At 42.4% G+C, this 12,803-nt stretch overlaps 1 protein-coding gene across 1 annotated transcript in view; it reads right to left on the reverse strand.

The window, feature by feature from the left end:
- DRAXIN (dorsal inhibitory axon guidance protein) overlaps positions 1–12,590 on the reverse strand; it is a 21,617-nt gene extending 9,027 nt beyond the window's left edge. The window contains exons 1-2 of the mRNA XM_075603103.1: positions 12,132–12,590; positions 2,407–2,594 (exon numbers count right to left, since the gene is read on the reverse strand). Coding sequence (XP_075459218.1) covers positions 2,407–2,594; positions 12,132–12,588 — 645 coding nt within the window. The 5' untranslated portion in view covers positions 12,589–12,590. The remainder of the gene's footprint in view (positions 1–2,406; positions 2,595–12,131) is intronic.
- Positions 12,591–12,803: the final 213 nt, after the last annotated feature.

Raw genomic sequence — 12,803 nt, forward strand, 5'->3', positions numbered from 1 at the left:
TGATCTCAGACGCGCTATTAGAGAGGGTTGGGGTTCCTTACAATATATCTCATCTCAGACACATTATTAGAGAAGGTTGGGGTTCCTTACAATGCATCTGATCTCAGATGCGCTATTAGAGAGGGTTGGGGTTCCTTACAATGCATCTGATCTCAGACGCGCTATTAGATAGGGTTGGGGTTCCTTACAATGCATCTGATCTCAGACACGCTATTAGAGAGGGTTGGGGTTCCGCATAATTTCACAATATAATTACAGGGGTTCCTTAAAAAAAGGTTGGAAACCACTGCCTTAGGTAAAGTGTTCCTGTTTAATGGAGAACATCGTTAGGTAAACACTCAGCAACGCAAACATTTTATAATGTTAAATTAAAATTACAGTCCATATCCAAAGCTACCCCCAGTTTACAATGTGAAACCAAGTAGGGCAGTAAATATTTCAATCATGTGATCACACTTCCTCATTGTAAAGTTTATAATTGCATCCCGTCACTGCAGTGTTTTCATGTGTCCTACGCTAATAATACATTATATTACAGTTGCAATAAGGTAAAATAACTATCTTTTGCCAACTTTTGTATCTTACCTATCGCATCTGTTTCATGATGTAAGATATTTTTTTGTTTCTTTGCAAATTCACACCTAAAAGCCTAACTATATCACCCCCAAATACCAATGAATATATCATGTATGTTGTTTTTGCAAGGTGTTTATTAAGGGCTTCAATGTGACAGTTATTACAAAATGACAAAAGGAATAAAGACCTATTTACAAGCCCCTTCAAAAATGTTTTTCTAGGAATGGGTCTCCAAAATAGAAAACAATTGGATGATTGTCCAAGAAGACGTGACCCATTCCAAAGAAAAAATGTCAATACTGGTAAGAAGCGGGACCAGAGTGCTCAAGCACCAGGCTGTTTACAATATTATGATAAATCCTAGACCAAAGGTAGGTGCATCAATATACATCATAAGCCAGTGAGTGTGTCCATATAGCCATCACATGAATAGTGCTCCCTGAAAACTGGGGGTGAGTGGAGTAACCACCCACTCTCAATTTCATTGGGAATATCAATAAGGCCTAACGTTATGGTAGTATTACTCACAATCACCTCCTTGGTCTGGGTAGACGTGCTGCTGCTGACGAAGTCTCGATAGATGCAAAAAAGTAGAGCACAGCCCAAACAGGAGCAGGGAGAGGATCCAATGATACAACGCATACAGGAAAGCCTCCTACGCGTTTCGAACGTAAGGTTCTTTATCAATCTCCTTGATAAAGAACCTTACGTTCGAAACGCATAGGAGGCTTTCCTGTATACTTTGGACACTCCAGTAAAGAAATTTTATATCATTGGATCCTCTCCCTGCTCCTGTTTTGGCTGTGCTCTACTTTTTTTGCATCTATCCAGAGAGAAAATGTAACAGAAATTTGTACAAAAATGACTGCTTTAACAGAACTTGACTATCCTACTCAGTACCTGTCTCGTTCCTACAGAATCCTTGAGAAAGCTAAGCGGTGACTGTCTCTTTATCATCTGTTTATTAATGGTTTGGCTGGAGGCTATGCCCTGGACATTAATGGCAAAGCAATCCAACCTTCTAAAAGGGATTATAGGCACAATTTGTTTTCATTTGTTTTTATTATCATTGTTACATTTATTTTAATGTTAGAAGCTATCACGGGTTGACATTTTTGGGCATTAATTGTGTCCAAACAATTAGTTTATTTTAAACTATAATGCAAGCTAAACCAAATAATGTTCGCCATTAAATTACACTGTTCTCATACTATCTCTACCCTGAAGTAGTATGCCTTCATGTTTCTCTCTCAATTCCCTGTCCTGGTCATTTATTGAACACATTAGTCATTAATATTAATGACCATTCCTGTAAATTATTGAGGTATAAAAATATGATTTTGTTTTATGGTGCGCCTTATGTAAACATTGTGTTTCTTCTTACACAGTGGGGTTACCCATACTGTAGATGTTCCATAGATCAAGAGAAACAACATTGGAACAGACTGGAAAGAACAGACAGATGGGATTAGCTGGAGTCCTGGTATATGTGGCACAGAGCGCAGGGAGTTGGGTTTTTGCTTTAATCCAGATACAACTGATGAGAACAAAGAGACCTGTATTTCAAAGACACAGCCCCTTTGCTAAAATAGCCTGGAGAAAGCCTTTCTCCCAGTGGTAATCCCCTTTCTCTTAATGCCTTATTATCTCTGACTGGATGTCCCTCATTAAACCATAGCATGGTTAGTAAAACATCTCACATCCCCTAAAGTGAATGAATTAGTGAATGCATTGCAGGTACGTTCATCTCTGAAATATTATAGAAGGAAAAGGTGACCAGCAACCGGAGTTAATATTGCATAACCTAAGGCCATGTAGAGATGTCCTTACCCGCACCCGACGAGGGGTTTCCAGCACCACCGTAGGATGTTCATGAATAAACATTGGGTTGGAGGTACTTAGGGGAAGCATGGTAGCAGAAACACTTGGGGACATCTCCGGGCGAGTGAACTGGGTAGGCTCTTTAAAGCTTGCGTCTTCTTTAAAAAGGGCACTGGATTCAGCTTCAAAGCCTCTCCCTGCAAACATACAAATGCTTAGATTAAAGAGCACATCTTGTACTGTATATACAAAGCTTGAGATGCAATAACAAACATCGAGCTTCAGTTTTACTAATAGCATCTCTTGTGTATGTTCTGCGCTCAATTTAACAGCACCTATGTTACACAAGCCTCCTGTGGCAGTTTTACTGGGGTTTATCAGCAATTACAATTTAGTGGTTAGTGCCTATTTAATTGCATTCATTTATCTAAATGAAACCCCACTCTCTCGGATTGGATCCGTTCATGAATTCACAAACTAGTATTACTCCAAGGAATTGAACACATTATACAGTAGGATTTGTAAGCCTGCCTACCCAGGAAAGAGATATTAGGGTTAGGCCTTCTGTGGTTAAATTCCCATAATGAATTCCGACTTCTCTGTTTATCTTAGAATCTGGTAACAAAACACGGCTTGGTTATTATCAGATAAATTAAAACAAGTGCTGCCTAAAGTGGCTGATTTTTTCCAACGTGAAAAAAGGATAAAAGATTTTATTATGGAAATGAGTCAGGTTTCTTATTACTACTATTAGACGGAATTGTGTGCTTAGTCAAGGGAAGTGTAAACTAAGCCATATTTTGCTACGACCTAGCAGTTTACCAAACCAGGTAATCTCACCCTGGGGGGTCCATAAAGCTCCCTTCGATGATATTGGCTGACATTAACGCACCTATTTAAAAGCTTTATCTGCTGGATTAAATCCCCTGCAGTGGGTAAAATTGTACATCCAAATCATTCCGCATGTGAGTGTCAATAATTAATTCAACCTGTGAAAGAAATACTGAGCATTGCCCACGTTTTCCTGGGTCAGTTTGCACATTGCATAGAATGCTAAAAAAAAAAATTTAAATGCTAGTGAGAAAGAATGTTGAAATGAGCCCGAAAAGAACAATTGATAGAAGATAGTGTATTAAATGGGAATTACAGAGCAAAGCTGAAATGGTTGTCAAGTCAACAGAAACTCACGCTGGTATTACTCCCTGGTGGCAGACACTGTCAAAACCGTTACTTCTTGTTATATATGGATGCAATTGTTGGCTTTTCCTGTGCTAGACGGTTAGAAGCGATTACCATGGATGTGGGCTCTCCATGTGAGCAGATGTACAGTAATACCACCGCTCGGGATAAAAAACACATTATTATCACTTACAAGTGAGTGATTTAGAATCACAAGTGTTATCACTTCTGCAGCATTGCTAGAATTGTATGTATGTGTGTCTTTATTTATACTGTATTACGCTATGTCATTTTATTTATTTTTCATACATGATTGATCGTCTGCACGTGGAGTACCCAAGTGGATTTACCTTCCATCTGGTCGTATATATCCTTTTATACAGACCGTTACAGTGCTAAGCGCCAGGGATATAACCATTTTTTTCCCATTTCTGTCTGTCTGACCTGGGGGTCAAAGTTATATCATAGGCTGCTAGCCCCTTTTGTGTTTAGAAATCAGCGCTTCCTCTTGTCCTGTTGCTTTATTTATATAGCGCCATTAATGTACATAGCGCGTCACAGCAGTAATACACGTGACAAGCATATAAATATTAAATAATACATAAAGGGGAGAAGTGCTTCAGACGTAAAAGTAACATTTAGGAAAAGGAGTCCCTGCTCCGAAGAGCTTACAATCTAAGAATTGTTCAATGCTTTTCTTTGATTTCCATGTCATTTCATGTCTTCCTATGTCACCAGATTCCCCGGAGCTCATGCAATATTTTTCTTACCAGATAACACTGTAAAAAAAAATTTGTTTACACAACGGGGTTTCTGCTGACCTTTAATATTTACGAAGGAACGTCAAAGCTGTGCAAAAGGTTATCACACGCAAGAGATGTGTAAAGTAGAAATCCAGAGATGCACATTTTATTTATTGTCAGTATGTATGTACAGTGGTGTGAAAAAGAAAGTACACCCTCTTTGAATTCCATGGTTTTACATATCAGGACATAATAACAATCATCTGTTCCTTAGCAGGTCTTAAAATTAGGTAAATACAACCTCAGATGAACAACAACACATGACATATTACACCGTGTCATTTAACAAATATAAAGCCAAAATGGAGAAGCCATGTGTGAAAAGCCAAGTATACCTTATGATTCAATAGCTTGTAGAACCACCTTTAGCAGCAATAACTTGAAGTAATTGTTTTCTGTATGACTTTATCAGTCTCTCACATCGTTGTGTAGGAATTTTGGCCCACTATTCTTCACAACGTTGCGTCAGTTCATTGGGGTTTGCGGGCATTTGTTTATGCACAGCTCTCTTAAGGTCCAGCCACAGCATTTCAATTGGGTTGAGGTCTGGACTTTGACTGAGCCATTGCAACACCTTGATTCTTTTCTTTTTTAGCCATTCTGTTGTAGATTTGCTGGTGTACTTGGGATCTGTCACGCTTGTGCGAGCCCACAGACAAGACCTGACCGGCACTGAGGTGAGAAGGACAGTGCCACACACCCAGAGTAGCGAAGGCGGGCCCAGTAGGTGGTTTGTAGCGTTGCTGGGTCTGGGTATGAAGAAAAAGGTTCCAAGGGTAGGAGAGGTACACGTAGTCGTTATCCGTAAGCCAGGGGTAAAGAGCCAGAGAGAATCCAAATGCAAAGCCAGGTCGGTACACGAGAGGTTAATCCATAAGCCAGGGGTCACGAGCCAGAGAGAATCCAAATCCAAAACCAGGTCGGTACACGGGAGGTAACTGTAGAAAACAAAGCAAGACAGGGCTGGACACGCCAGGCACACACAAGGCTACACAAAGTCTATGTTCAGCAAGGTATGCCAGGAAGAGGCAGTCTTATATAGGAGACAGGAACCAGTAGAGGAGGGAGCGGAGGCGGGGCCTCCACAGATGCCAGGATAGGCTGCAGGAGACAAAGGCTCATAGAAAAACTTGACACGTAACTGGGGCTCGTTGCGCGCGGTCATGCGCGTGCACCGCGCACAGCGGAGGTGCGGCGTGTCCCAAGGGGGCGGAGCTATGCTCAGTGACCGTGCATAGAAGGAGCGGGTGCGCGCACGCTCTGTAACAGGAACGGTGATGCGCACATCAGCGGGGGGCGAATCTTCAACAGCTGCCGCTGCAGTACTATAGGTAGGCGAGGAGGGAACGCGCCGCAAGGGACGCACTCCCCGATTCCTCACAGGATCATTGTCTTGTTGCATGACCCAATTTCGGCCAAGCTTTAGCTGTCGGACAGATGGCCTCACATTTGACTCTAGAATACTTTAGTATACAGAGGAGTTCATGGTCGACTTAATAACTGCAAAGTTACCAGGTTCTGTGACTGCAAAACAAGCCCATATCATCACCCCTTCACCACCGTGCTTGCAGTTGGTATGAGGTGTTTTTGCTGATATGCTGTGTTTGGTTTTCGCCAAACGTGGCGCTGTGCATTATGGCCAAACATCTCCACTTTGGTCTCGTGTGTCAAATGGACATTGTTCCAGAAGTCTTGTGGTTTGTTCAGATGCAACTTTCCAAACCTAAGCCGTGCTGCCATGTTCTTTTTAGAGAGAAGAGGCTTTCTCCTGGCAACCCTTCCAAACAAACCATACTTGTTCAGTCTTTTTCTAATTGTACTGTCATGAACTTTAACATTTAACATGCTAACTGAGGCCTGTAGAGTCTGAGATGTAACTCTTAGGTTTTTTGCCATTTCTCTGAGCATTGCACAGTCTGACCTTGAGGTGAATTTGCTGGGACGTCCACTCCTGGGAAGATTGGCAACTGTCTTGAATGTTTTCCACTTTTGAATAATCTTTCTCACTGTAGAATGATGGACTTTAAATTGTTTGGAAATGGCCTTATAACCGTTCCCAGATTGATGGGCAGCAACAATTGCTTCTCTAAGATCATTGCTGATGTCTTTCCTCCTTGGCATTGTGTTAACACACCTGAATGCTCCAGACCAGCAAACTGCTAAAACTTTGGCTTTTATAGAGGTGGTCACACTTGCTGATGATCAATTAATCAAGGGCATTTGATTAGCAGCACCTGTCTGCTACTTAGCATCTTAATTCCTATGGAAGCAGTAAGGGTGTACTTAGTTTTTCACACTTAGCTTTTCCATTTTGGCTTTATTTTTGTTAAATAAATCACGACACAGTGTAATATGTCATGTGTTGTTGTTCATCTGAGGTTATATTTATCTAATTTTTAGACCTGCTAAGGAACATATGATTGTTATTATGTCCCGATATGTAAAACCATAGAATTCACAGAGGGTGTACTTTCTATTTCACACAACTGTATGTGTATTTTTATTTGTATATCGCCATCCATGTACAAAGCGCTTTGCAGTACACGTGACATAATATTATAACACATAATGGGAATAAGCACCTCAAACATAAAACAATAGGAAAATGAGTCCCTGCCCCGAAGAGCTTACAATCTAAGTGGTCAGTGGAGAGAACACAATGACAGAAGGAGGGTGTTCTGGGAAGTGCGTCTGCTGGGGGCCAAGGTCAGCACATATGAGATTTATAGTTTCAGCCAACGGAGCTACCCATATTGTGGGAGTAAAGATTTGCAACCTGAACATTTTACGACTGCAGTCGATGGCCTGCTTTGAGTATACTACTGGGGGGTGGTTGAGAGCTCTGACTTGACAGAGGCAAGCAAGCGGGTTACGAGTCAGGCAGGCGTTTTAGGGTAGCGAGTCACTGTGGGTACCTACTCTTATTTTCATCAATTTGGCCAAATCTGGCCAGCTACTCTCCCAGCTTCACTCCGCTCTGCTTGTTAGAAGCAGTGCAGAAACCAGCCTCTGATAGCACCTTCGCACTAATGTGGGTGCTGTGGACATATTTGCAAACCCTTGGTTTGCAAATGGACTGTAACTTTTTATTAACTCCTTCCTTCTTGTAATTATTAGTATGACCTTTAAAGGTCCCGGTTGTACTATTAATGCTGCTGAATGGAATTTGATCCATGCTACCTAGCATTTTTTCCTTCAGTACACATCTTGGTTTATCCCAGTACAGTGTAATTAAAGAGCCCAGAGAGATAACAGTGTCAACCAATTACTTATTCATTATAATTGACCTGATTCCTCCTTCCCAGTGATCCTCTCTCGCTCTGTATCTACACCCCCACTTACTCATTACAAGCTTAGTGATAAATATTTTAATTACTGTATGTTGCCAATACACGCTATATTTTAATTGTTGTGGTGTGTAGTCAAGTGAATTTCTTTTGAGGGTATATCCTAATTATCCTCACCTCTATGTTTGTGTCATTTACCTATTCCCAGTACTGCACCCACAAATTAATCACTTGTTACTCATATTTACTTCAGTCACGTTACATAGATTCATTGAATAAGTCATTAATTCGATCTACTGCCCCTTTTGTGGGTTTTTTTCTGAAAGTAGAAGTACTTAAAAAAAAAATAGTTGCATAAGGCTGAAACCCGAGAACAAATTTCTATTTCCTTATCTGAAATTACACCAAAACCTTCAAGAACCCTCAGGCCAACAAGCTCATGTAGAGTTAAAGCTACAGAGAGCGCAGTGTACAGAGAGCAATATACAGAGAGAGAATGCATCGCTTCGCCGGAAGCTCAAACTGTACGAGATCAAGGTGAGCTTATACAGAGAGAGAGAGAGAGAGAGCTATACAGAGAGAGAAAACACATCACTTGGCAGGAAGCTCAAAATGTATGAGAGAAGAGAAAAAGAGAGAGAGAGCATCGCTTCGCAGGAAGCTCAAAGTGCAATTTGTTTTTTTTCCCATTTATTTATTTGTACATGTAACACCAGGTTGGTTAATTGGTAAATTAGTTGGTTACTAATTTATGTTGGCTATTAAGGGGTTCAGCTACTAAATTAGGACTGTGCTTCCCCTATTGTTAGCTGAGCAATGGGTGGGAGGAGTTTAGACCCGAGGTTATAAATAGCTCAGCCCACTCTCAAGTTCTAGTTCTGTATTCTGTTCTAAGTTCTGTTCAGTGTTTTAATTGCCTGGTTCTGGCTACCAGTCTACCCTCCCTGACATGCAAGTCCTGGTAAGTGCAGGCAGTGTCAGGCCCAATCTTGGGTTTTCCCCTCACAAGCAGCTTCCTTGAGTGACAGGGGTGGAGGTGGGACAGGGTCTGTGTTCTGGTCAACCCTGGGCTCAGACCTTGAACCTTCCCCCTCTGTACTAGGGAAGCTGCAACCCTAAATTGAGTTAGTTGTCTCGCCCTCTGGGGTGGGACAATATCCTCAGTCCCATAAGGGGGTTGTGGAAAAGCAAAAGGCTAATGGAAAGGCCTTAAGCCTGAGAGCTAACCCAGGGACCATCCAGAGGTCTGGGACCCGAGAGAAGTCTGTATCCGGTATAGATATTTATGTTGCTGAATAAATAATGTTCCGGTTCAACTATACTCTGTAACAAAAAGGAGGAGAAGAGGCAGAGCACTACAACAGGTATCCAGTTCTTCCGTAGGGACTGCCTCCAGCACTCCTGGAGACTGTGGCAGAAGGAGGCACTGACACCAGAAAGCAAGGGAACCAGTTACCACCCCTAAAGCCTGTCCTGTTTCCCCAATGGAACCTCAGACCTTCTGTGAGCCAGCAGATTACTAGCACCTCTAAACACCTGGTAGCAGGGAGATGTTCCATAGGGTTGGGGAATCACCGCTGCATATGCATAGAGCTTTTTTTTTAGTTTAGCTTATAGATATGTAACTGTCCTATAGAAAGACATTTGGAGGCAAACCTTGTCTAGGAGCAGCCAAGCAGTACCCCCATGGTTTAGTCATTGCTAGTGCCAGAAGACTGCCAGAAATTGAGAGGATATTGAGAGGATATTAAGGTAGACCCTAGTTGAAAACTTGGTAGAAGACTCTCTTGGGATGCTGTGACGGGAGGGGGTAACCAGGCAACATAATAAAGGTTAAGCCCTCTGGTTACCCCTGAAATCGGGCTGTCCCTGGTAGCTACATAAGTACCATAAGCCAGGGACCAGGGATAATACATGTAGCAAATAAAGTGACCGCTGATTTCTTTGTTTTCATGTTCCCTTAGCCCTAGAACTGTGAGTTTTCTTGTGTGTCAGTTTAGGGGGGATATTTGGGTAGAAATGCAATTATTTTGTTCTCAGGAGTTCGGGGGCTGAAGTTACCGGTGCTCCTTTAATTCTCCCCGCTACCAATCACTCTGCCCTCTTCTATCATTGAATTGATAAAGTACTTAATTTTTGTTTTTATTTTCTAGTTTGTTTTTATTTTCTAGGCGAGCAGGCATGATTTACCAGTGCACGGGGTGAATTACACCAGGACAACCCAGTGTCCCCCAGACTCCTGGACTTCGAGCCCAAATATCCCAAATCCATTTCCCTTATAAGTATAAGGCTCCCCAAAGTGAATACTTTATTAAAGTGTATGTTATAATGTTTTAGACATTTACTATAAGGCTCTATACAGTCAGCCAGGGCATCTGCATAGACGCCAGCATGTCTGTATAGAGTCCGTAGTTCAAAGAGAAGAGGATTTCCAGAGGTGAGAAGACCGTTTGGTGGGCGAGGAAGGGTGAATTGCCAGGTCCGGAGAACAAAGGGCACCCTGTGGGGACACCTTTTGTACCTGCCTGACTTGGTGGAGCCTGCCCAGTGAGTGGCAGTGGGTTAGCTGGGGAAAGATAGCGAGCGTAGGCAATTTCCCCATTGGCTAATCTATATTTCCCGCCAACCCTGCTTTTCGAGCTGGCTTGGCACGCCTCCTCTGACGTCAGCCTAGAGACGAGCCTGTTTCTATTGGCTGGCGGGGAGGAATTCCCATGCTCTGATTGGTCACTCCTCCTTCCTCCATACTGAAAATAGCTCAGCGGAGGGTATGTAAGGGGAAGCCCCAGTCAGAGAACCAGATTATTTTCTGGCTTGAATCAATGAAGCTAGGGCGGGATTTTCAAAATTGCTCTGTCCCAAATAACAGAGCAACCGGCTTCGTTTTGAAGCTAGGAAAGTCTGCCCTAGAGACTAAGTCAGACGTGAGGACCAAGTTCTCATCTGAGAATGTAGCGGTCACGGTCAGGAGTTCCTGACGAAAACAGTTCCAGGAGTATCGGGACTAGGTTCCGGTCAGGAGTATCGGGACTAGGTTCCGGTCAGGAGTTTCTGCGGAATCTCGGTCCAGGACATTCGGAACAAGGTTCCAATCAGGGTAAGCCCTTGCAAACGGGCACCCTGCTCCTAGGAAAGGCTGGATCTCATACCCCAGTAAGTGTGTATATTTCTGTATTTTGTGTTTTGTTGTATTTCCGAGGTTTTTTCCAAGTAAACCCCATTTTATTTCACTGCCTTGTTTTGCCTATTGGAAGAAGGGGGTAAGATGGTCCGTGGTTCACAGCAACTTCAGCAGCCAACGCATGGATGTCTAAAAAAACTTTATTGATCGCTAGCAGCAAACATCAGGCAACCACTCTAACATGTTTCGTCCAGGCTATGGACTTTTTTTTTTTTTGCCTATTGACTGATCCCAGAAATATAAATGTGTTAAGAGACCTGGTCTACCATGACAAATACCCCCTTGTTAGCTCCTCAAGCAAGTTTCCATACAGAGTGAGGCCCCTGGTTGGAAAATGTGTATTTTGTAGCAAAAGATAATTTTATTACAGTAAACTGTTTAATAAAGATTTGTTTACTTTGATTTATAGACGTCCCTGGCGCCTATTTTTCATATTCCTGCGCGTGCAGCCCTGCTTCAAGAGCTAGATTTCCATCACCCCCTGAGATAATGCATAGATGTGGGAGGCTATTGGCTCCTAGCAGCTAAAAAGTGACCACTTTCCCACTGACCACCTGGTGGATGAATTACATAGAAAATATATATAGCATACCTTATTTGAAACAAGGGATCCCCCAGGGCTGAACCAAGGCCCTTCAAGCTATTGAGACCCCTATGTTCCGTCAGCAAACAGAAAGCCCTGACATCATTGTGAGATAACATTGCAGATTCTCATCCTGAAGCCACTTTTGTTTTTCCTGGCAAAGGTAAAAAAAATGACCTATGTCCGCAACTGGGGGGGTCCCAAAAGCTGTGAGTGCCACTGTTCAATTCTGGAGGAACCCCTAGATCATGGAAAGTAACATTGTGTGGGGAATTGCTGCTTTAATGTATTACATTTGTTTTGTTGCTTCCTTGTAATTAGTTTAAAAGGTTTGTTCTGTCACAGGTAGATATTTCATAATTGGGATATTAATAACATTTAAGTCTTTTTTTTATTAAAGGGGTTAACCAGTAATTACTTGTTCTCCATGGCACACATTGAACCTAAAGAAAGAAGTAGCACACTTACAAAGAGATTTATTATGGGGTATTATTAAAAATGTCAAAAAATTGTGGCCCCTGTTTAATATAGTGTGAAGAGGTCTTCTTCACGCTGGAGTTGAGTTCAGCTGCCTTGTAGTGACTAGACCTAAACTCTTCCCCTGTATGCGAAAAACAACCTTGCAGCATATTGCATAGGGGTCTGTGTTCATCGTGTTTTATTCTGTACTGTATGTTACTATTAAAAGAAAGAACAAATACCTCGGTGTGGCTTCACGCGATCCTTTTGACTGGACCGTTTGGTCTCCCTGTTATGCTTCTTCCCCTTGGAGTGGATTCCTAGGGTTTGTTTTTCCCTCTGATTATACGGAAAGTCAAAACTCTGAAATTCATCTCTGTCCTGTTTTAGAGCACTTGGCTGTCCCACCTCTGCTGCCTCTCCCCTGAGCGGGGGACCCTTGGCCTCCTCAGCTGGTATCAATGCTGGTGATGGCCTACCACGAGTCCTGTCCTTCCTGGCCATCCCTGGCTTTCTGTGATGTCTCTCTTGAAGTTGATGCAGCCACCGGTCCTGCTCATACTTGTTGTTCTCCAAAATTCTTTGGGCTTTAACGCTGGGCTCAAGTATGCTCCCCCAGCCCAAGTGATTGAAAATAACAACCAATATGAGGCAAAAGGAGGGAAGGCAGTTAAAAAGAGAACCCATTCTTCTGACCATGTACCTGTAAATATACAAATTATATGATTAGCAAGGACATACTCAGAGAGTTATGTCTACAAGTTGCCACATGGCAATGACACTATGGTTACTTGTGCACCTTTTTTATTACAGTTCAGAAAGGCCCATACTGACAAGAGTAAAATAAAATGACCTATGACCTGGTTTAGGACACTTCAGACTTGACTAAGATAATTGATGCAACGGAAATAATA

Source organism: Ascaphus truei, chromosome 6 (assembly GCF_040206685.1).
Source record: "Ascaphus truei isolate aAscTru1 chromosome 6, aAscTru1.hap1, whole genome shotgun sequence".
Lineage (NCBI taxonomy): Eukaryota > Metazoa > Chordata > Amphibia > Anura > Ascaphidae > Ascaphus > Ascaphus truei.